At 41.4% G+C, this 22,300-nt stretch overlaps 1 protein-coding gene across 2 annotated transcripts in view; it reads right to left on the bottom strand.

Moving 5' to 3' along the window:
- Window positions 1-22,300, bottom strand: part of PLPP1 (phospholipid phosphatase 1) — a 188,708-nt gene that overhangs the window by 88,022 nt on the left and 78,386 nt on the right. Inside the window, exon 2 of one of the 2 annotated variants that reach the window (XM_029577230.1) lies at window positions 2,851-3,002. The exons of the other annotated variant lie outside the window; for it this stretch is intronic. Coding sequence (XP_029433090.1) covers window positions 2,851-3,002 — 152 coding nt within the window. The remainder of the gene's footprint in view (window positions 1-2,850; window positions 3,003-22,300) is intronic. 2 annotated transcript variants of the gene reach the window in all.

The raw sequence follows: 22,300 nt of genomic DNA, 5'->3' as shown, positions 1-22,300 counted from the left end.
AACAGGATGGAAGACCGCTATACACACACACATATATTATATATATATATATATATATAGTGTATATGCATACATATTTATATACACACACACACACAAATATTTCAAACAGAGATGATTCTTCCAAGAAATTTGGCTTTTTTTTTTTTTTAAACATGCACAAGTAAAATAATGACTCATTTAAAAAATATAAAACAGGATGCTATTTATTGTATCATCACAAAGGAAAATAAAAATAAAAGCATGGCCCAAGTTATTCCATGAGTTGATGAGGAAAAACAAAACGTCCATTCCAGCATTTTAAACTGATCCTCTGAATAAGGAGCTCTCTTCTTTTCCTTCCTAGATGTGGAATGGCTCCAATGAGGGAATAATGCAGATCTGGGCTCTCCTGTAAAAATAATACATAAACCCTTTCCCGCACTGTGTTACACGTCATCCCCTGGGATCACCCTTCATGTGAGGCACAAGCAATTCTGCATCCAGTTCTATTCATTACTTAGCTTTCCTTTCAGACACAGACTTTACCAGTGCCAAATGCATGGTATTTTGAGAAGTCAGGTATGGTAACTCAGAAGTTAAATTTCGAATACAGGTGCCAGAGGTGAAAGGCCACTTGCTAAACAAATGAATCGCCTATTCCTCAATTCAGTGTAATCTTGAAACCAGGTTTCTTAGAGGAAGCCAACTTTATTAAAGCAGTTTTAAATATACTACTGAGTACAATTTTTCAATTTCATGTCTATTTTTTTTTTAATTTATGCCAAAACATTTTGCCTTGTCATAGCCACTGAAATGGTTAAAACAAAACTGATTTAGCAGATTCAGATCCAAAAGAAATAGTTTATTTTCCCCTTACTGTTGCCTTTTTCTTTAAAATCCATTAAGACCCTTACATTAATGGAAATTGTGAATTTTGGAGAGTTACTTAACATTTCTTTTTGTCATACAATCAAAGTAAATTATAACAAATTTAAAAAAATTACAAAACATGGTAAATTAAATTAAATATTTGGAAACATTGGAGAATTTTCTTTTTCATTAAAAAAAATTGACAATACCAGGTGGTCATTAATGTAGTATAGTAGAGTTTTTTTCATAAAATTAACCTGTTAAATGTGTATGTTTATACTTCAAAAGTCAGAGCAAATTTATTTACCGTGTGAGCAAATTTATTTACCGTGTGCAGAATTGACAAATCTTTATAGTCAGCATCAAATTTTAAACCAGCAGTCCATGTGAGCTGGAAATTTTTCCAACTGGAGAAAATTCGTCAGTATGGTTATGCACTGTATAATTTCTGCCATAAGTCTGAACTATCAATCACTAAGCTGTCCACATAAAAGCTGGCACACATTGCTCACTGAAGAGCTAGGCCCAGAGGAAAGAATAGAAAATGCATGCTTTCTACTCCTTTCAATTCTCCATTTAGTTTTCGATTCTTCTTTGGCCAATGCACAAAAGACTATTTGAAAGCATTATACACATTTCATCAAATTAGGTCATCTAAAAAAAATGTAGCTGGCATGGACTGATGCTTTAAAGAAATGTGAACCTACAGGTAAAACCAGCAATCCATGGCAATCTTGCGATCTGTAAAGAGGTATGAGAAAATAAGCCATCCAACCGGACAACTGATCAGAGCAAAAGATTCAACTAATACTAAACAGTCCCTTAAATACAGGAACATTCTCCATGGAGGCTTTCTAGCATTTACCCAAATTATTTTTAAAAACTTTAACCATGCAGAAATCTCCTCTCTCTGTCCTGATGACCCCCAGCCCATTGGATTTTCGGGATCCCCACTGTACTCTGCCTGAGGGTGATGTGGTTTGTGCATACTGAATGAGGTTAGCCTGACAACATAGCCGCTTGCAGGGTCACCAGCACAAGTTTGGTAAGTCCTGCTCTCTGGGTAGTAGGAGTGTCAGCAACAAAAGGTTAAATAGGCTACCAAAAAGATGATCGAAAGGGTCTGTGGTAAGAGAATTTAGAGGAGTAACCTCTTTTTAAAATGAGATCTGTAATTTTTAATTTAAATTGTTTCGGTTACATTTTTTAATGCCAAAAACAAATAGGGAAAACTTAAAATTAGATCTTTTTTCTTTTTTAAAATGGTTAACATCATTGACAGTCGGTTACGGCTGAACTCAAAGGTGGGTTGTTTGGAGGGAAGGGGGAGGGGTGATTTTTGTTTGGTTTTCAAACAAAAAATATTTAATCCTCCCAGTATGGTCGGAGCCCATTTTCATTCCCCACCCCCCTCCCTTGTTACGTAGCTTTGCAACCAAGCGTGCAAGGCAGGTCATTCTTCAAACAATCTAGACTTTCCAGCTAATCTTAGCCAAAAGGCCAAGAAGTAATCTGGTTTTATTTTAGATTTTAAAATGAAGCAGCACTTCCAATTCCTCACCTAAACCTCAAGGTCTAGTAACCATAACGGTTGTAGGGAAATCTGAATTTTTGTAGGTTATGATACTGTTTGTTGGACCAACAAAAAAAAGAAGTTGATGCAGAGAATGAACATTCAAGTCCTCAATGCTTCTTTCTTCAGATCTCAACATCTTTTTTGCTGGTTCAATAAAAAGATATCCCAACCCACAAAGATTACTGTTCATTTAGGCTCAAGTGAGTTGCACTGTGTCCTTTCATGATTTGAAGCCAAGTATCAGAATATGAAAAACCATTTTGCTCTTTCACAATTACCATAACCATGATAGTAGATACGGAGGGATAAGCTCATTTTGTGATGCCTCTGAGAAAATGTTTAGTATATCTGACCCACCAAGTTTCGTCACAACTGCTAAAATAAATTCCAATTGTTCATGGAGAAAAGTAGTTTTAACTTACAATAATAATAGTGAAAGGAATCATTATTCCAGCTAATAATTCATAAGATATGGTATCTTCTTTGTTAGGGTACCGGATGGAATCATCATTACAGAAAAATCCTCGTTTGTAGGGGCTATGCTTCAAATTGAGAATTGCAAAAGGCAAGCCAGCTAGTAAAAGGAAGAAATGAGAACATATTAATATTCATATTTCAGAAGGGATCACTATTACATGTCTACTGCAGTCAGACATAAGTAGTCTTACTCTCAATTCCTACTCTATTAACTCTTACAGCAGACAGAATCAGCACGGAGATCAGCAGCATTTTCTTTTTCAAACTGAAAGTTGTTGCATGATCCATTGTCCTGTTCCCTCATTCCAGAGAGCACTCTTCCAGGACTAAGCTCCAGTAGCACGCACCTGCATTATTAGCCATGCCAGAAAGGCCAAGAGGCTGCATCTACCAGGAGCTTCTCTACTGTAACCATAGCAAAATGTGAGGGGGGACAGGCAAGCCAATTCCATGTACAGTTTGTCCAGAGCTTCCTGAACACTGAGACCCCTGAATGCACAGCAAACTGAAGCTTACAGACATCTCGCTCATAAAAGCTTTCAGGGCGGCGTCCATCTTTTTTTGTGTGTGGCATCATTCATGTCAATCGCGGCTTCTACAGGGCTAGTGGGCTTGTGAGCAATGCCTACAACTGGTGCTTTTATCTGGAGGTCCACACTTTTCCTTATGTAGCTTGTTCAGTTGTCACAGTTCTAGGCACAGACCCTCAATAATACGATTAAAAAGGTAACAGTTTCTCACTTAAAGTTGCTGGTGGATAAACGGACAATTCCTAAGTCAGTGTGACACGGATGTCTTTCCGGATTTTTTCTTTTTCTGTCCTAGCGAATTATCAGTTGTGTGTGAGTTCCTGAACTACAGTCCTTCCCTGCCCAAAGCCAACATTGTTTGGGATGTTAAAAAAAACAGGGGGGGGAGGGGGGGGAACAGAGGCAAGTCACAGTTACATGACCCATGAAACATTTTCAATTAAAAATATATTGCAGGGGAATATTAACAGAAGCATTTTTTAACCATTGAGAATAAAGAGGGCTATGGTAAATATTTTGTACTGAGGGAGTGAGGGCGGGACAGGCATGCACCAGCTCTAAAGGGTGCAGCCTCATTATTCAACTAGGAATGGGTGCATTAAGTAATGGTTTGCAAATACTTTGTTTTCCAGAGCAGAGCTAATCTGCCTTGGATCAAAATCTAAATTTGCTCACTGGTGAGAACAGGATACTATAAACTGAGAATTCTGAGGTGCCTTAAGCCCACGCTTGAGCGAGACGCTTTCCGTACGGTTCAAATAATTATTATTTGCGGGTTTTGACTATTGTAATTCTCTATTCTTAGGCCTACCTGCAAATTAACCAAGACCCTTACAACTACTTCAGAATTCTGCAGCCAGAGTATGAACAAGGACCTCAAGATAGTCCCATTATTTCACCAATCCTGGCCGGATTACCCATCCAATACCGAATGCAATACAAATGCAATTTACAATAATGATGCAATTTGGCTAGGATCCACACTATATTTGTACACCCCTCATCAGATGCTACCAAAGGTTCAACCATCACATCTGGGGAAGTGAGAAACCGTACAATATCAGTAGCAGGGCCACTGATCTCGAACAAAATGCTAGAGCAACTGAGAAAAGAACAGACTCAAAAGCCTTTAAAAAAATGATAAAAAATAACATGGCTATATCAACAGGCATTCAATGGAAACAACTGATTGAGCAGCTCATCTATAGCCCTAGGTATCCTAGGGTGCATGATTTGTTACAGTAGTGATGTAAAGAAATGTATCTCTATGACTGTTTTGTGATGTAAGTGTTCCCTAAGCTGGTGGTTCTCGACCGGTGTGTCATGACACAGTAGTGTATCGCGAAGCACTGGGAAATGTCGCGGCCGCTGAAAGTTTTCCTCTCCTCCCGCATGGGATGATAGCGAGCTCCTCCTCTCCTTCACTGCCCAGGGAAACATGCCGTTCTTTGTGCATGCTTTGATTTTTTTGGATTTCAATTGGACATAGTGGCCGCAGCACTTTCGAGCCAAGCAGCCATTTTGGGAACCAGGGAATCAGAATCCGGCCACTTGTGCCTCCTCTTCACCCTGGAGACGGGGAGGGTAAACAGCCCAGTGTGCCCCTTGCTCACTTCCCGGTCAGTAAAGTTGGATCTCTCGGGGCTGCTCTGTCCTGGCCCCATTGCCGCCGTCCTGGTCCCCGCAGCAGGTAGCAAGGCTCAAATAGGCTGTGCCGTCTCGACTTGTTACTACACACACAACGATTCTGGGAAGGGTGGGGAAGAAAGAGGCCCTGTGAGTCTTTGCTGCCTGCCCCTTCCTTGTCCCCGCTGCTGTGTGAGTGCTGCCTGCCCACCTGCCAACATCGGAAAAATGTGTTTTGGTAACTATGCTCCTTACCTGAGAACTGCCAGGGCTCATGGGGCTGTCCCCATGATGACACGAGTCAGCCACGAGGTTCAAGCAGCATATAAAACTGGAGCTGGGGGAGGGGAGGCAGGGATCCTAAGAAACAGGGGAGCAGAAGCATTTCAATGCTTGTACCAGGCCAGGGATAGGAGTGAAAGACCCTGAGCAAGCCCCTTTTTGCTGATGGTGCTGCAGGGACAAAAGCTCATGCCTCTGATGCCGGGTCCTCCCCACGCTGCAGCCTGGCTAAGAGGCATTCTGAGGCAGGGGAAGGCTGGAGAGGAGGGAACGCGCTGTGAATCAATCTTCCAATCTGAAATGAACATCGGTGGAGAGGACAGGGGCTAAGATAAGAGGGAGACCTGGGGTGGGGATGGGAGTAGGCAGGGGAGGTGATGACAGGTGTGTGTGGGAGAGAGAGACACAGACAGACAGACAGATCAAGGGGGAGGGGGAGGTGGAGAGAGAGAGAGAGAGGTGATATATTGTATTGCCTTGAGTTTCGAGAGGGGGTGCCATCTCAGCTCTCCCCTCAGGCAGCAGGTTGCATTGAGCCACAGAGAACAATCGTGTTCCAATTGCTTCCCATCCCTGAGGAGGTAGAGAAGAGTAAGCATCATGGATAAATTCCAACCCTGAGGGTGGTAGAAGACAGCCAGTGGTGAGGTGACTTTCAACTTTTCCTACCCCTTCAAGGTTGAGGAAAGTGGTCCGATTTAGGCCCTAAGGCTAAGGATGATGAGGACAGAGCTTCAGCAGCCGCTGCTGCTTCTGGTATGTGCAACTGGCCTGCAAGGGAGAGGCGTAGGAGGCTTGCTGGAGAGGGAAAGTAAAGGTGGCTTTCTTAAAGTTATTTTTCTTGATTGACTGCTGTTTTAATTGGGCATTGTGTGATGTGTTTGCAGTTTTGAAATATTTTATTTTGTTTCTATGATCAGTTGTACAATCAATGTCCTAGTTCTGCTCTGCACCTATTGCTGGGGGTGTTCCTGTGGATTCAGAACATATGATTACATTTAGCCCTGTGACTGTCATGTGTTCAGTGTGTCAGACCTGTAAGCATCACCTGTCAGGTGTGTCCAGACAGAAAAAAAAAAAAAAGGTTGAGAACCACTGCTCTGTGCTACAATCTGCCATAATTGGAATGGCAGTAAATAAATGATTTTAAATAAACTCAATTCTCTATGGTCTCAGGCTTGCTTGGCTATCCTCTGTGCTGACTTCTTAAAAAGGAGGCAGCACTGGGAGAGGAGAAGGCCAGGGAATCATAATTCCTTGCGATTTAAGAAGTTCCTTCTTTCTACCTCTGACTCATGACACCAGTCTTCCAGTAGCCAGAGTTCAAGGGCACATGAACCCCCCACTTCCCTTGTCCTAGTTCAACAGGACTGAATATTAGGGCCATAAGTGGCTCAGGGTTTGGCAAGGGGATTCATACCCGACGGAATTTAATCCAGCTCGACCTGAGCAGAGTTGTCTGCTGCTTGGACAGTCTGAACTGAATCAACTAAAATCTCCACTACCCCTCTCACGCAGAAGAGCCCAAGTCCAATCTGAACCAGATCACCCATTCCCACTTTCACCTAATACTGATCTCTAAAATGTTCAGTTAGCAAAGGAAACACAGAAACTGCAAACAGTCCAACAGGATTGCAAACTGGTTCCATGTCTTAGCTGAAATTCATATCGTGCTGTGTTCCAAAGTTGTGGATAATTTGCTGAAGCTGCATGTGTCACCTTTCAATGTCATTAGAATGCACATTAGCTGCTCCTATAATCTTGCTTTCACAGCAAAAGTGCCACACCTTAGCCATTTGGATTGGTTCCATCAGATCAAACCATAAACAAAATATTGTTTTCGTTTTAACTGCCCGGGATAAGGGACATTTGAAAAATGGAAGCCCAGAAATGTTCCAGTCCAGTCAAATTCTACATTTAACTTGTTCAATTCAGTACAAAACTGTATAAAACTGCTTAAGTGTAGCAATTTTCATTACAAGTACAGTGCATGATCTCTGGAGCTTATATCAATTCAAAACATATGAAGTAATATTTGCAAGTGCACATAAATAGGAGAGAAACCGCTAGTTACCAAAAAAGAGAAGATGAGTAGAGTTCTTATGCCTGTCCTATAACATCTGAAGCCATCCCATGATACTGTGTGTTAATCACCTACACCACCCTAAACTTGTGTGTTATTTAAAACAAATACAAGATATGTTATGAACACAAGACCTTCCTTTGCAACCAGTTGCTAAGGAATCCAGTCAGTAATATGCATCTCTTCCCTGCGCATGAAGCCAAATTCCTCATTGAGTGCAAGATCATGAAAAGCACAACAGAATGGCCTCCACATAAACCTCGGAAGGGCCTAATGGCTTGGAAACGTGCCAAGGCTCTGTTTTAAGTTACTGCAAGAGGTCCATTTAAGGTTATTCACACCTGTCTGCCTAGGACTGGATTTTTGTGTTGGGCCCAAAAAAAAAAAGCCAAAACCTAAAAAAGATGAACGTTTAAAGCCCAAAGCGCGTGAAAACCAGGAGACACGTACGCAAGTCACGCCAGCGCCCGCCGAGCAGATTTTAAAAGCCACCCGAGTACGTGCATACTTGCCTCAACGCGCACAAATGAAAAGTTCCAAAAAAAAAGAAAAGGGGGGGGGAAGGGTCTAGGCAGGTTATGGACGTTCCTGGATTTTAACTTGAAATGAGCGCGCAAGTATGGGCCCAGGAACACACCGGGGCTCCCTGCCACGTAACTTTACTTCTTCTGTGAATGACATGTAAGTTGTAAAACAAGAAGTTCTAGGCAGATCAGTGGGGAGAACAGGGAAGAAGGGAGGCTATTAAACTAGAGGGGATTGGAAGTCCTATTCCTTCCCTGGGCGAACTGGGAAAACTGGTAATGAGGTCGGCACGTGTGGCTATTAAAATCCCCTCACTTAAGAGGTAGGAGCGGCATTTGCACACATAGGCGCACGTGCACGCGGTCAGGCTATTTTATAACGTGCGCATACATACGTGCATATGTTATAAAATGGCCGCCTCCGTGGCTGTGGGCCGACGAATGCACACACACACACACACACACACACACACACACACACACGTGCATCCTCGCACCTGTTTAAAAGTTACCATCTTAAGTATTTTGCTTGCGACTGACATTTATTTGCAAAATGGATATCCCCGGCCCCTAGGAACTCCTCTAAAGATAACTCTGCATAATTCGTCACCTGGTTTTCCTGGTCACTAGGTTTTAAGATTATTGCTTTTTTTTTTTTTTTTTTTTTTATTATTTAACATTTCTGGACTTTCCTTTATGTGCTGGAGCCTGACAAATCCACCGTTGCTTTCCTGCAGTCAAAAGCCAGGTTGCTGTCTTTCTAACGAGGCAGAAGTGGGTCCCTCGTTCATATTATATCATGCCTAACATAACTGAATTGTAGATAGAGCTGGCTTGTTTTATTTCTGATGATATAGCAGATTGGGGGGGGGGGGGGTATTTGTTTTTTGTTTAATTACAAGTGCTCATCTCCCCAAAAGAAAAAAAAATCACTCTTCCTTGTATTTATGGGCAAACTGCTGCTTGACTGAAGCAAAAACAAACCTACCTTTCCACTCTCACAGGACACTGTGTATCAATTGAGGAATAATCTTGTCTATGTGATAAAAACACTTGGCTAGGTTTTTCAGAGATTAAAATAAATGTGTCACCATTACAATAATCTGCAACAGAAAATAAAAGAAAAGCTCTTTGCATGAATCTGCAGATCCATCCAACACCAGGTTCTCTTTTATTTTGTGACCACAGACACTTGCTGCCTAAAAACCAGAAATGAGTGTTTGAGGACAACATATTCTTGTCCAATTAAGCATCCGTACCGTGGAATGACGACTAGGGCTGAAAAAAAACCCAAAATCTTGACAACACGAGCAGCACCCAGGTGTAGGACAACACCTCTTCTGCTCTTGGCACACAAAATGAATAAGGAATGAACTCAACCTTAATCAATCTGGAATGCCCTACAAAGTGAGAACCAGTTATCTGAACTGTTCCAGACTGCCCTTCTGAATTTCCCACTAGATGATATGTAACCACAGCGTTAGGCTGTATGTCGCCTTTCACTGCAGCAAATCCTGTTGAAGGTGCAACATTTCAGTCTCCATCCCTCAAGAGAGGCTATTGGGCAAGTCTTTGACACGCACATTCATTTTCTTTTACCAATGACCATTAAAAATAAAGTTATGTGGTGCAACGGAGCCAGGCAGAGAGAGCCGCGCAGGATCACGGGCCATTCTTTTGAACCTTGAATCATTGCAGTACCAACAGAAAAGTTGCAGGAGAATATGTCTGAAAAGGCTACAGCAATGTAAGCGTCAACAGAAAAAAAAAAAAGCAAGCCAGCAGAAGCAGCAACCAGTAAGAAAACAAAAACTGAAAGAGACTTGGCAACAAAGAAAAGATCATCCACTACCCATAAAGATCAATCTAACAACAACATACAGAAAAGATAGTGCAGCGCTAATTTAAACATATTTCAAAATATTTTTATTAAACTGATCCCACATATTAAAAAAAAAAAAAAAGTAGGGCCTGATTTTCAAAAGCATTTACATGCTTATAGCTGGGTTTTACATGTCTAAATTCACTAACTGTGTAAGTGGGTTTTTGAAAATTGAAATACTCACTACCATTGATCTGTCCATAGGTTTTACCCATGTTAAGTGCACCTAATGCGGATAAATGGCTTTTGAAAATTGCTACATTAACATGCGTAACTCCTTTGAAAATTCACCTGTAAGTCTTGTAAATAATTTGAGTGTGAAAAAGTTCAATCACTCAAAATCTTTGTGAGCAACATTGTGGAAGGAATAGAAGGTAAAGTTTGTCTATTTAAGGATGATACTAAGATTTGGAATAGTAGACACACCTGAAGGAGCAGAGAATGAAAAGCGATTTAAGAAAGCAGGAAGAGTGGTCAAAGGTTTGGCAGCTAGAATTCAACTCCAAGAAGTGCAAAGCAGGGGCAGACCATAGGAAAATATTGGCCTGGGGGATTTTTTTTTTTAACAAAACAGGCCCACAAATTACATGTCTGACACCTTTGTGAGTTTTCTGTGCAGCACATGTTTCAACAGCTCCCAAAAGCATGTCAAGGCAATCCTTGAGAGGTCCATCATATGATCTGGAACCAAAATATCTCTATCGTACACTTCACATTTTTTCCTGCATAACTAAGAAGTAGAGCAAACCCTAGAGCAGGGATGAGCAAACTGAACTTCAGTCTCCCATCCATTCAATTGGCTGACCCCACACCCGTCTGGTTGGCAGCGTAATTGCCGCATCGCTTGGCAACTATTCAAGAGCAGGTTGGTTGGGAACACCAGGCCTGCTCTTGAACAGTTGCCAAGCGATGCAGCAATTACACTGCCAACCAGTGGGTTAGATAGACCCACACACACTCTCTCTCTCACAAATATATACACACATTCTGTTGTTGTGCTGCTGCTTATGTACTTACTCACAGGCTGATGCAGTACAGCGCGTTTTCCCTTACCTCTTATTCAATAAGGGGCGGAAAACGCGTGTCCAACCCGCCGAACCTAATAGCGCCCTCACCATGCAAATGCATGTTGATGGCCCTATTAGGTATGCCTGCGCGATTCAGTAAGTAAAATGTGCAGCCAAGCCGCACATTTTACTTTCAGAAATTAGCGCCTACCCAAAGGTAGGCGCTAATTTCTTTGGGCACCAGGAAAGTGCACAGAAAAGCAGTAAAAACTGCTTTTCTGTGCACCCTCCAACTTAATATCATGGTGATATTAAGTCGGAGGTCCCGAAGGGTAAAAAAAGTAAAAAAGAAAAAAAATTTGAAGTCGGCCAGCAGCTGTCGGGTCGAAAACCAGACGCTCAATTTTGCCAGCGTCCGGTTTCCGAGCCCATAGCTGTCTGCGGGCTCGAGAACAGACACAGACAAAATTGAGCGTCGGCTGTCAAACCCACTGACAGCCTCCTTTTGCCCGTTTCTACCGCCGGACCTAATTTAAATACTGCATCACGTTCGCCCGTTAGTGAATGTCTCCTGCATCATTGTGTTGAAAAAGACATTCAAGGTACAATCTTCTAAGGTAAAAATATTATTTACAGCAACTTGTATTTCATATTTACATGCACTGCAATGGTGCCAACCAAAAACCCCTACCAAAAATAAAAGACACTTGGAGCCCATATGGTAATAGGCCTATTGTTACGCATGTTGAATGTGGGCTTGGCCCTTAGAAAGCCTTAAGTAAACTGAAATACAGTTACAATACAGAAAACCTCCCATACCAAAATAGCACTAACTGCCAGCATGCAAACAGTAACAACCCTATCTTTGAAAAGGCAACAAAGCAAATATTACACCAGGCCCTAAAATACCAATACACCTCCTATTAGGAAAACAGAATATAGGAATCTATAGCAATTTACATCGTAAAAAAAAAAAAAAAAAGGGAGATGGTAGAATGTTAAGCTAAAATGACCACAAATACACTGAGTGTTTGTTTTGCAGTCAGTAAGTCATACTAAAATCCTAAAAGGGATAGGATAGAAAAAAAAATACACAAAAATCAAGCCACTACATTATTTTGGAATGATAAAGAAGTGGTCAAAAACTGGCTTAAAATTTGTAATTCAATCAGTTTTTACATATATTTTGACTGAGGTGTTTAACATCTACAACTGAGAAGACCAAAATCAGGTCACAGCTGATGTTGCCATAACGAAAAATTCTGTATAATATTTTGAAAATTTGACACAGGTGGTACAAAAGAAGCTGTGGTATTCACATTACATATGAAAATCATAAAATAAATCTCTTTATTTTGCACATGCTATGTAAACAGGACTCCAACCCCTTTATTTAAACAGAAAAACTCACTTCAGCATCCTAATGATTACCATCTAAATACCACTGGGAAATTGAGACAGCAGACGTGATACTCTTACAAAAGAGCATCAATGCCTGGTCTGAGAGTCCATCTCAGAGTACCCAATTCCCAGTCCTAAAAGCTCTAGCTTCCAAGTGTTAACTTGAAATAGAAATACAAACCAAGACGAAGATATGACCTATGGGTCGGATATGGAATGCAGGTGCCAGGATGCGATAAAACACTGAATTTTCATTTGTTTAGGATGATTATGCACACAACTCTTTTGTCTGCTACTCATGATTAAAACCAGACATCCTCCATTTATTTTAGAAAGACGGATTGTGGTTTTTCAGAAGCCTTCTATTTCATATTAGATTACAAACAACGGGCATCTTTTACCAAGGCCTGTCTCCTTATCTAGATTTCCACATTTGCATGTGTGCTATTGTGTGCTGTCTACTTGATTCTATGATTGTATTGTTGTAATCCACAAACTATACGTTTTTTAAATAAATAAATAAATAAATAAATAAATACATACATACATACATACATACATACATGTATGTAATAAAGTTGGGGCCAAACAGTTCAATTTTTGTTTCCTCAGTGTTCTGCAAGGTTTCAGGCTTACCAAGGTTTGGGTTTGCATACTTTAAATGATGACGTTATAAAGCTGTAGAAAAGCTTCCCATCTGACAACTCTCCCATTCAAATTATTGTTGTATGAGCAAATCTGTACTGTGGACAACTAAAAAAAAAAACTTTTAGCAAGTCACTTGCAGTGAGCTGTGGGTTCTGTTTTGCAGATCTGACAAGTTTTTGGTCAGTTCTATCAGAGATTTCTCTTGATCTTCCATATCTTGCCTTGACTTCAACAGTTCCATATAACTTACATTTCTTAGCAATGCTTTTGACAGTTAAAATTACTAGCTAGAAGTGTTTATAGAGATTTTTCTTATAGCCTTCCCCTGCTTTATAAGAGTGAATGGTCTTAGTTTTCAAATGCTCAGGCAGCTGCATGGTTATTGAGAACAGATAGAACAATCACAAACCGAGAGGTTCATTTTTGATAAACCCTGGAATTGTTTTCACCTGACTAATTGAAAGCCTAATAAGCCAATCAACCTTTTTGGGCTTTAACAACTTTTTAAAAAATGCTCTGACTCAACTGAAAGGGTGCCCAAATGTTTGCACAAGATATAATTATAGTGTTATTTTCAATTTGGCAAAAATCAATAAATAGTAATTTTGTATTAAAAATTGCAGGCAGTTGTTGTGCATGTTTGTAACATGTAGAGATTGTCAACTTCTATTCGTTTATTTATTTACCTTAAATGCTTATATTCCACACATATCCAAGGTGGATTACATAATGTGCATAAAAATATAATAAAACATACAATTTGATCAGGAGTTCCAAAACTCTTGTATATGCAAGAACTACATTTTCCAACATAATCATGTGATTATGGAAACTTGAATCCACTCCAGTACACATAGCATGCCTTCAGGTGCCACTCAGAGCTAATGGTTTCGGGAAAGAACTTAATCCAGTGTTGCGTGATTGCCTCATGAAAGTCACTTAGTTTATAAATAATTTAATACTGCATGTATCAGCAGCATGATATACTGTAACCCCAACTGCAGTGGCACAACATAAAAATCGAGGTCTTACACGCAATACAGGGGCTGTGTGCCTATCCAAAATATCCACTCTCCTTAAACCCCGCATAGTGGATTCTCTTTAGGGAGAGAGGTTACCCTTTAAGGCCCTGGGTGTTGTTCTGTGCCCTATATCCAAGTGCATAAATACCAGAAGGTATTCCAGCATAAAATCTTTACTAGGGTACTGGGGCACTTAATCTGACAGATAATACACTTTCTCCTTGGTAAATCCATATAAAGATTTTCAAACAACTGTGTGGTTCCACTTCTCTGTTACTGGGGGTTCCCTATTTCCCTCTTGAAATTAGGAATTCCCAGGTCATAATACAAAGATACACTCTCTTAGTTTAGTGTTCCCCTTTTTGATACCTGAGTTTTCCTGATGTGCTGATCTGATCCTGTCTTTTGCTTTCAATCCCCTTTTTACTCCCTGTTGTACTGAATAGATACCTCCTTTACTCAACTGCAGATACCTAAACCAGGTACGAACACCTTGAGGGTGCCACTTCTCTCACAAGCTGGGCACCTGATGGATATCCTCTCAGTTTAGCTGGAAAGGCCCCTTTTCTCTCTTAAAAGGGAAATCAGATAAAAGTACTTCAGTTTCCTTTAACAAAAATGGGAAAGGAAGGGTGGAAAAGCTTTAAATGAACTTCCAAAATGAAGACACTTCTTCTCAAAAGGATAAACCAGTTAGAACAGGGGTGGCTAATGCCAGTCCTCAAGAGCCACAAACGGGTCTGATTTTCAGGATATCCACAATAAATATGCATAAGATGTATTCAAATCCAGCTAATGTATATTCATTAGGGATTATCCTGAAAACCAGTTATTGACAGATCTTGCGGACTGGAGTTGACCACCTGAGAATTAGAAAGTTTCTCCAAACAAGAGATGATAGTTAATCTTCTGAAGATCAGTAATGGACTTCCAGTTGTACTTGCGGAAAAAATTGAAGCCACTGGCTTGCTTTACTGAGACAGTATGTTAAACTTACAATGCAAAATCTGTCATCCAAAATTTCTTCATTTGATATCCTTGAAGAGCAAAGGCTTGTGAGCATGACTTTAGCTAAAAATAACTAGAAAACCGCAGGGACATTGAAAAACAAAATAATCGTGTTTTGTGAATTTTTGAAAAATTGACTAATAAGAGGGGTAACCAAGAGGAAAAAGTAAAAAAAAAGTCAGAGGTCAGCTGGAAAGAAAACTGCTACAGAGCCACAAAGCTGACGGCAGAAACAGAAATGGAACATCTTAAGTATAAATCCCTTCTCCATCCGCGCCCCCTAGGAACGCCTCTGCTCAGTCCAAGTAAAGTCACCTATAAACAAGCAATTTTGTAAAAGGCCATTTCTGCAGCTAAGATACCGCTTACCTTGGAAATGCCTTTGAAAACTACCCTTGCAATGTGACTTTTAAAAAGGATACAGAAATATTGTGCCTTTCAAACTATACTTGCAGTACATAGATAAAGAGGGACTACCACCACAATTTTTGGGACTTGCAAATGTTTAAGATCTGGGCCTGTGTATTATCCAGCAGTCTTCCAGAAGATGTTTCTCCCAAAGTATCTTCAGCATGCCAATAACTTAGAAATTACACACTGTACTTTCCTTTCCCTTCAACACACAAATTAAATTTTAAAAAGTGGATCAAAGACTTGGGTCTGCTCCAGACTTATACAGCTTTCACTTCGACTGGCTTCCAAACTTCAAAAAAAGCTACTGAAGTTAGATTCATTATCACATCACCAATTTAATTTATATTTTTACATAAGAACATAAGAACATGCCATACTGGGTCAGACCAAGGGTCCATCAAGCCCAGTATCCTGTCTCCAACAGTGGCTAATCCAAGTCACAAGTACCTGGCAAATATCCACACATTCGATAGATCACAAGCCTCTATTGCTTATTAATTACTGTCATAGCAGTTTATGGATTTATCCTCTAGGAACTTATCTAAGGCATTCCAGACAGCATCCAAAGTAGTAACTGGGGGTTTAATAAAGGTTACACCTTTGGAGCCAAGCATATCCTGGTGTCCATGCCACTTTCGCTCAGTGAACTATTGTTAACAGTCGAATCCCCTCCAAGTGCCGATGATAGAGTCTGGATCAAGGGAGCATCAGGTACAGTTCCTTGGACAAGGGTGGAAAAAACTCCTTCATTTAACCCCTCCAATAAAGCCACAAAACTATTCTGCAGCTGCCATTGTAGTGGTTTCTCCAGGCACCTGAGTCACCTGTTCAACTACGGGAATACTGGTTTTGGCTCCGCCACCTCAGGCATCTTGCTGAATGGTGGGGGGGGGAGGGGGGGAGATGGCGTGGTAGGCGCACTGGGACTTAAGGATGTTTCTTCAGCCCGTGGCGTTGGCATTCGCTCCCCATCAGCGTCCTCAAGGGCAATGGCCGGCGTTGTTGCAGATGTCGGGGCAGAAAAGCCTTCGATCCAAGGCTGGAGGAAGCCTGGACAGACTCCTTCAATTTGGATTTCTTCTTGGTGTGTGGTATTGTAAAGAAAAGGAAAAAGCAGGTCAGAGAGAGCTCCAGCCTGGCTTCTCAGTGAGCAGCCATCTTTGTCTCCCCTAAATGTGATATTTCAACAGTCACAAATATTTAGTGATACAGAGCTCAGTTTACCAACATCTGGAGAAAATACTAAAAAGTTATAACCTATAAAATATTCTAAGAAGTGCTAAAGCTCCAGCCTTGCTAAGCTTGCTTGTAAGCTAAGAGCTACTGGTTAAATACTTGCCCACTGACACAGCAGAATAGTTCTTACAGAAATAGATTACACAGATACCACAGCTATCATAAGCCTCCAGACATTAACAGCATCAACAGACCCAAATACTCAAAAAGTGCTTTGGTACGAAAGTAAACTGCCACCGTCAGTCTGCATCCTTAAACACGGACAAGCATCCCAAAGAACAGAAGAAATGAGTGAGAATTCCTCAGCACACATGGAGAAAGAAAATGTGCAAAACAGAAAAAAAAAACCTTTAAAAAAAATTAAAGGTGAACCAGCAGCCAATGAAAAACAAGTGGCAAATGCACAAGTACAGCAGGAAATGCACAAAGTTACTTCAGCATCCACATGTAAATCGAAACCTGAAACAGGAATGGTTAATAAGAGAGTAGACCATAAAACCAGAAGCTGAAAGGCTTAAAAGTGCAGCACAGAACAATCGACTATGAACAAGATGGTTCATAGCCAGCAGAGAAAAAAAAAATAGACAAAGGCAGATTTGTAGCACTGAACTGGAAATTGTTCTACATCTCATTACTCATTACTGGGTGCAACAATGCTGATGTCACAAGGCCTGTACGCAGAAATGCACAGCAAGGTATAAACCGCTCATCCACTGGAAACACTATGACATCCCTTTATCAGAAAAACACTGGAAACATGACCCTGGCAGATTTGTAGACTAGAGAATAAAGTTGTGATCATCTGGGGGCATCTGCAGTCCAACCGATAAAAAAACAGGATGCTGAAAAACTGGACATAGTGGTAAAGGGAAAAAAACAAAAAGAAAACACAAGAATAGTATGAAGAGATAGATCAAGTACCAAGAGATGCAGAAATAGTCCCGATCACACTGGGCACCACTAGCATGATTAAAAAGATCTTTCAAGTGCACTTTGATAAGTTGCCTGGATATTTTACATTTCTATGAGAATGTAAAACTCTCTGGCTTAATATAAGCATGAAGAAGAGCATTAGTAGCAAATTTGAGAGACTGAGATCGTAACCAATATACCTTGGCTAACAAGAGTGACTCATTTATTTTACAGGTACATGTGGTACCTGTAAAATAAAACCATTTAGATGCACAACCCCAAGCTAGAATTCATTATTCTGGTAAAACTACTAGAAAACAAGTGTATTATGCAGTAAGAGGTCAGAGAGAGAGAGAGGGGAAAGAAAACAAGGATAAGGCCCTTGACTTGTGCTATTAGTAAGAAATGCTTGTTATTTGTATAGCGGCATGAGTATATGCACAATGTTATACTACCGCGCACAGTGCAAAGATTATAGGCAATGATCAGGACAGATATTGCATGCATTGCTACAGTAATTTAGAGCAGGGGTTCTAAAACTGACCCTCGAGGCCCTCTCCTCCACCCCCCAAGTCAGTCGGGTTTTCAGGAGCTCTCTAATGAATATGCATGAGAAATATTTGCATATATAGGAGGTGGTGCATGCAAGTAAGTCTCATGCATATTCATTAGACTTCTTGAAAACCTGATTGGCTGGGAAGGGGGGGGCCCCCCCCAAGGTCCAGTTTAAGGACTCCTGGTTTATAGTTTCAAACCTTTTTCAGTTTTTATTTTATTTTTCCCAGGAATTTATCAGCATTTATATTATAACAAACAAACATGGGAGTCAATGAATGGAAATAAAAACCCCAACTCTTTTCCACTGATTTTTTCCCATTTTTTGTTCATTATTTAAAAAAAAAAAAAAAGTGCTAATAAATCACATAATAAAAACTGAATATGCATTGCTTAGGAGTGTGAATGCAGCATGGACAAATTCTCATCTCTGGTGACTTGCTCAATGGTCAGACAAATTGAGCTTTTGTTTTTAATTGTATTTTTGGTCCAGCGGTTTCATCTGGTTTCTTTGGGCAGCAAGCTTCATTGGAGCCAACTTCTACTGGACAATGGCACCAAGAGCCTTCATCCATAACGATCCAGGGTACGTCTCTTGTTTTTATAACTTTTCCCTAGCCCAGACATTGCAGGGATGGTTCCTGGACAGAAGCCACAGACTACAACCTCTGAAACCCAGTGCACATCAACCTTATTTCCAGCCAGTAGGCTGTTACAATTGAGCAATGGGTGGGACAGGCTGTGGATTCTGTCTCACCAGCAAACCCAACCTGGCTGACCTCAGGATCAAAAGCTAGGCCGAGTAACCAAATCTGGGTCCAGCCCAGCCCAATTTCTAGATACTTAAGGAAGATACTTATGGAAGCTTATGTGCATGCATAAAAAAAAAAATCTGTTGGTCCAGTATTAAGATATTAAATGTTCAAAATGGGATGCTTTGAAAATTGTATCTTAAAAAATGAAAGCAATTATAGTCTTAGCACAGGCCAATTAAATTCACAAAATCTTCTCAACTGAATGCTGCCAGATAGACTGACAATGTACACAATCAGCTGAGCAAAGCACACACTAAAATGCATATACACACACAGTTTGAATCTGCAGGAACTAAGCAAAAAATGTAGCTGTCAAAATGGTAATAGCACCATCCCTGGACTAGAACTTCAATACAGTGCACTGGGCCGGGGTTCGATTCCTGGAGGGAGCCGGGGTCTGTGGCCCCTGGCCAAGGACCATCACTGTGATGGCTGGGCAGAGGGCGGAGGAGAACAGACAGTTGTGAAGGCTCATGGCACCATAGCCCAATGGAGACCAGTTCCAATTAAGCAAGACACTCGAAAAAGCAGAAGAAAACTGCCAGGCAAAAAAGTCATATTTATACTCCTGCTCTTCCTCAGGCTGCAATGGCTGAAGTAGATACCTTGTACTAAAGAGATAAGGGCAGATTTTAAATGCCCGGCGAATCTTCCAAGAGGCCCGGTCACGCGTGTAAAGGCTGGTACGCGCTCAAGTGCCAGGCCTCTTGGAAGGGGCAGGCCGGGACAGTGCCATTGTTCGCTGCCCTGGAGCGTGCAACTTACTTCAGCTCGGGAGCTGAAGTAAGTTGGGCCACAAAGGAAAAACAATTTTTTTTTTAATTTAGGGGTTGGGGAGGAGAGGGGGAAGGGAAGTTCTCTCCCAGTCCGCTCCTTAATTGGAGCGGACTGGGAGGGAACTGGAGAAAGCAGCAATGCATCGCCGCGCAAAAGTTGCAAAAATGTAAGCCCCCTTGCGTGCGCCGCCCCCGATTTTAGAACATATGCATACTGGCGTGCGCATGTTATAAAATCGCCCGTCCATGTGTGCGCACACATATATATATATATATTTTTTTTAAATCTACCCCATAGTGTACATCTGCTTCAGACACAAATCAAGATGTTATCTAAAGGTTCAGATTATACATCAACAAGAGTTTAAAGTAGATGAGGGCGGTGGTGGAAGGATGCCTAGTAAATTGGACTTTCACCTCCAATAAAGTTAATGGTGAGGGGAAAGACCTGGAGGGAAGAGATAGAGGGGTGCAAATCTTACCGAAGGCTTCCTGGCAGGGAGAGAATGGAGCGGGGGGGGGGGGGGGGATTTGAGACTGATGGACCAGAGAAAATTGATAGGGAAATGTGGTGGAGAGGGGTCAACTCTAGAGGAAAGAGGAGGTAGTGAGCAAAGTGACCTGAAGAGGAGGAGGAGAGATCAAGTATGAGCTAGGGGCTCCAAGCCATAAGCGGGAGAGCTGAGGAGGGTCATTGAGCTTGGGGAGAGGAGTGAATCTGGAAGGGCCAGGCCTTATGATGAGAAAATTCTGACCAAAAAACAAAACGTTTAATTTATCTTTGAATAAAATCTTTTGCCTGTATTGCATTTTAAATTAAACTATTACTCAATGATTATGTTGTGTTATCTGAACAAGACTGCATAACTGGAGAATGTTAAAATACTGTGTGCAGAATTTGTAATATTTTGGTGCAGAACTCCCCCACGAGTCAAGACCACAATGAAGGGAGAATCATTACTGGCAGGAAATGATGATCTTCTGGATGTGAACTGGGGCAATCCCATCAGTACAAACAGAAACAGAGAGATCTTGGGATTTCCTTAAAGGGGTCACAGAATCCCAAGAAAGAGGGCAGCACTAACTTGGTGCTTACAAATGGCGAAACTGTTTCTAATGTCCAGGTAGGTGGTTACCTGAACTCCATTGATCATTAGATGATATGGTTTAATACAAGAGCCAAAAGCACAGGTGGTGTCATACAAGAGTCAAAATCCTAGATCTCAAGATTACCAACTTTGGAGTGCACCTTACAGGGGCAATTTTCAGTTGCTCTGCAGAGCTTTCTGGCCCACAGGCCTGAAAGTTTATGCTCCAAGGGAAACTCCCAGATGAGTTTCCCTTTGAAAATCTAACCTGTAAAGCCCACGAACAAACAATTATTGTTAGTTGTGCAGGTTGACTCTGTTGGAGGATCAACTGCAACAGGTCTTCTCTAAACCAGACAGCAAGGGGTTAATGTTCCCTACCTGGGTCACCTGACTCTGCATGGAAAGGGGAGGGTGATAAGGGTTTCCTTCCTTCCACCCTGCCTGTGTGTCTGACCACACTTATAAAATCGATGTAAGAACCATGAATAATTACTATTTCCTGACCCAGTTTCCCCAAGTACAGTATCCTTGCATGCAAACCACTGAAGAGTGCAGAGTCATTTCCACCTTCATACTAAGCGTTTTCTTCTGAGGCATGGGGAGGGGGTCCTCGCTGCACACATCCAGTTTTAACTCTGAAATGCAGGATTGGGCCAGACCGATGCTACTCTGCCCACATTCATGATCTCCACCGTTCCTCTAACCCCAGGACGCCCCTTCTCCCCACACGTGAAACAGTGCACACGCTTTTACCTTCAAGGAGACTGGACAATTTTGAAGGCCATTTTAATCAGAAAGACACGCATTTACCAGAGTAAAACACTTTGAAAACTGCCCTCTGAAAAGAAAGGAATGGCAAGCTAAGAAGTTTTGTTTTTTAAGTACAAGGCCAGTGGGTTAAACTAAAATGAGCTGTAACAGCAGCAACTAATCTTTGTTAGAAAAGTACATAAAAGAGAAAAATCACTGAGTTTCTAAAGAGGCAGATAAAAAAAAAGGACAAAAAGATTAGAGGTGAATTTTAAGAGAAAAGCAAAGCTGGGATACATGGGCAGCAGTTGGGCCGGCACACGCCGCCGGAATTGAAAAGGCACCCACGTATGCACATGTTCTCCTGCTATGCACACATTCCCCCCCCCCCCCCAAAAAAAAAGGGACGGGGTGTGGGTGTGGTCTGGGCATGCCAGGATTTGTGAATTAAACCAGTGCGTAAATACTCGCACAAGCGCGAAGCTGGGATCCCCTACCGCGTATCTTTAATTCTGCTAGGGATGGCATGTAAGACCTAAAACAAACAAAACTAGGCTAGTCAGCGGGATTTTAAGGGGAGGGGCTAACAGGGTAAAAGGGAGGCGGGTTAGGAGTCCTATCCTTTACCTGGGCGAACTGGGAACAAACTGGGGAAACTGTCTACTAAAATCCCCCACTTACGCAGTAGCGATGGAATTTGCACACGTCCATATAAAACTGCACACACGTATGCACGTACCCTCTTTTTTATACCATGCACGCTTACACACGTGTACGTTATAAAATGGTCTCGTCCTTTGGCGCGAGCCAACATACGGCGCGCGTGCATGTGC

This window comes from Rhinatrema bivittatum, chromosome 1 (genome assembly GCF_901001135.1).
Source record: "Rhinatrema bivittatum chromosome 1, aRhiBiv1.1, whole genome shotgun sequence".
NCBI lineage: Eukaryota > Metazoa > Chordata > Amphibia > Gymnophiona > Rhinatrematidae > Rhinatrema > Rhinatrema bivittatum.
The sequence above is the reverse complement of the archived record's forward strand: the minus strand, read 5'-3'. Positions and strand labels throughout refer to the sequence as shown.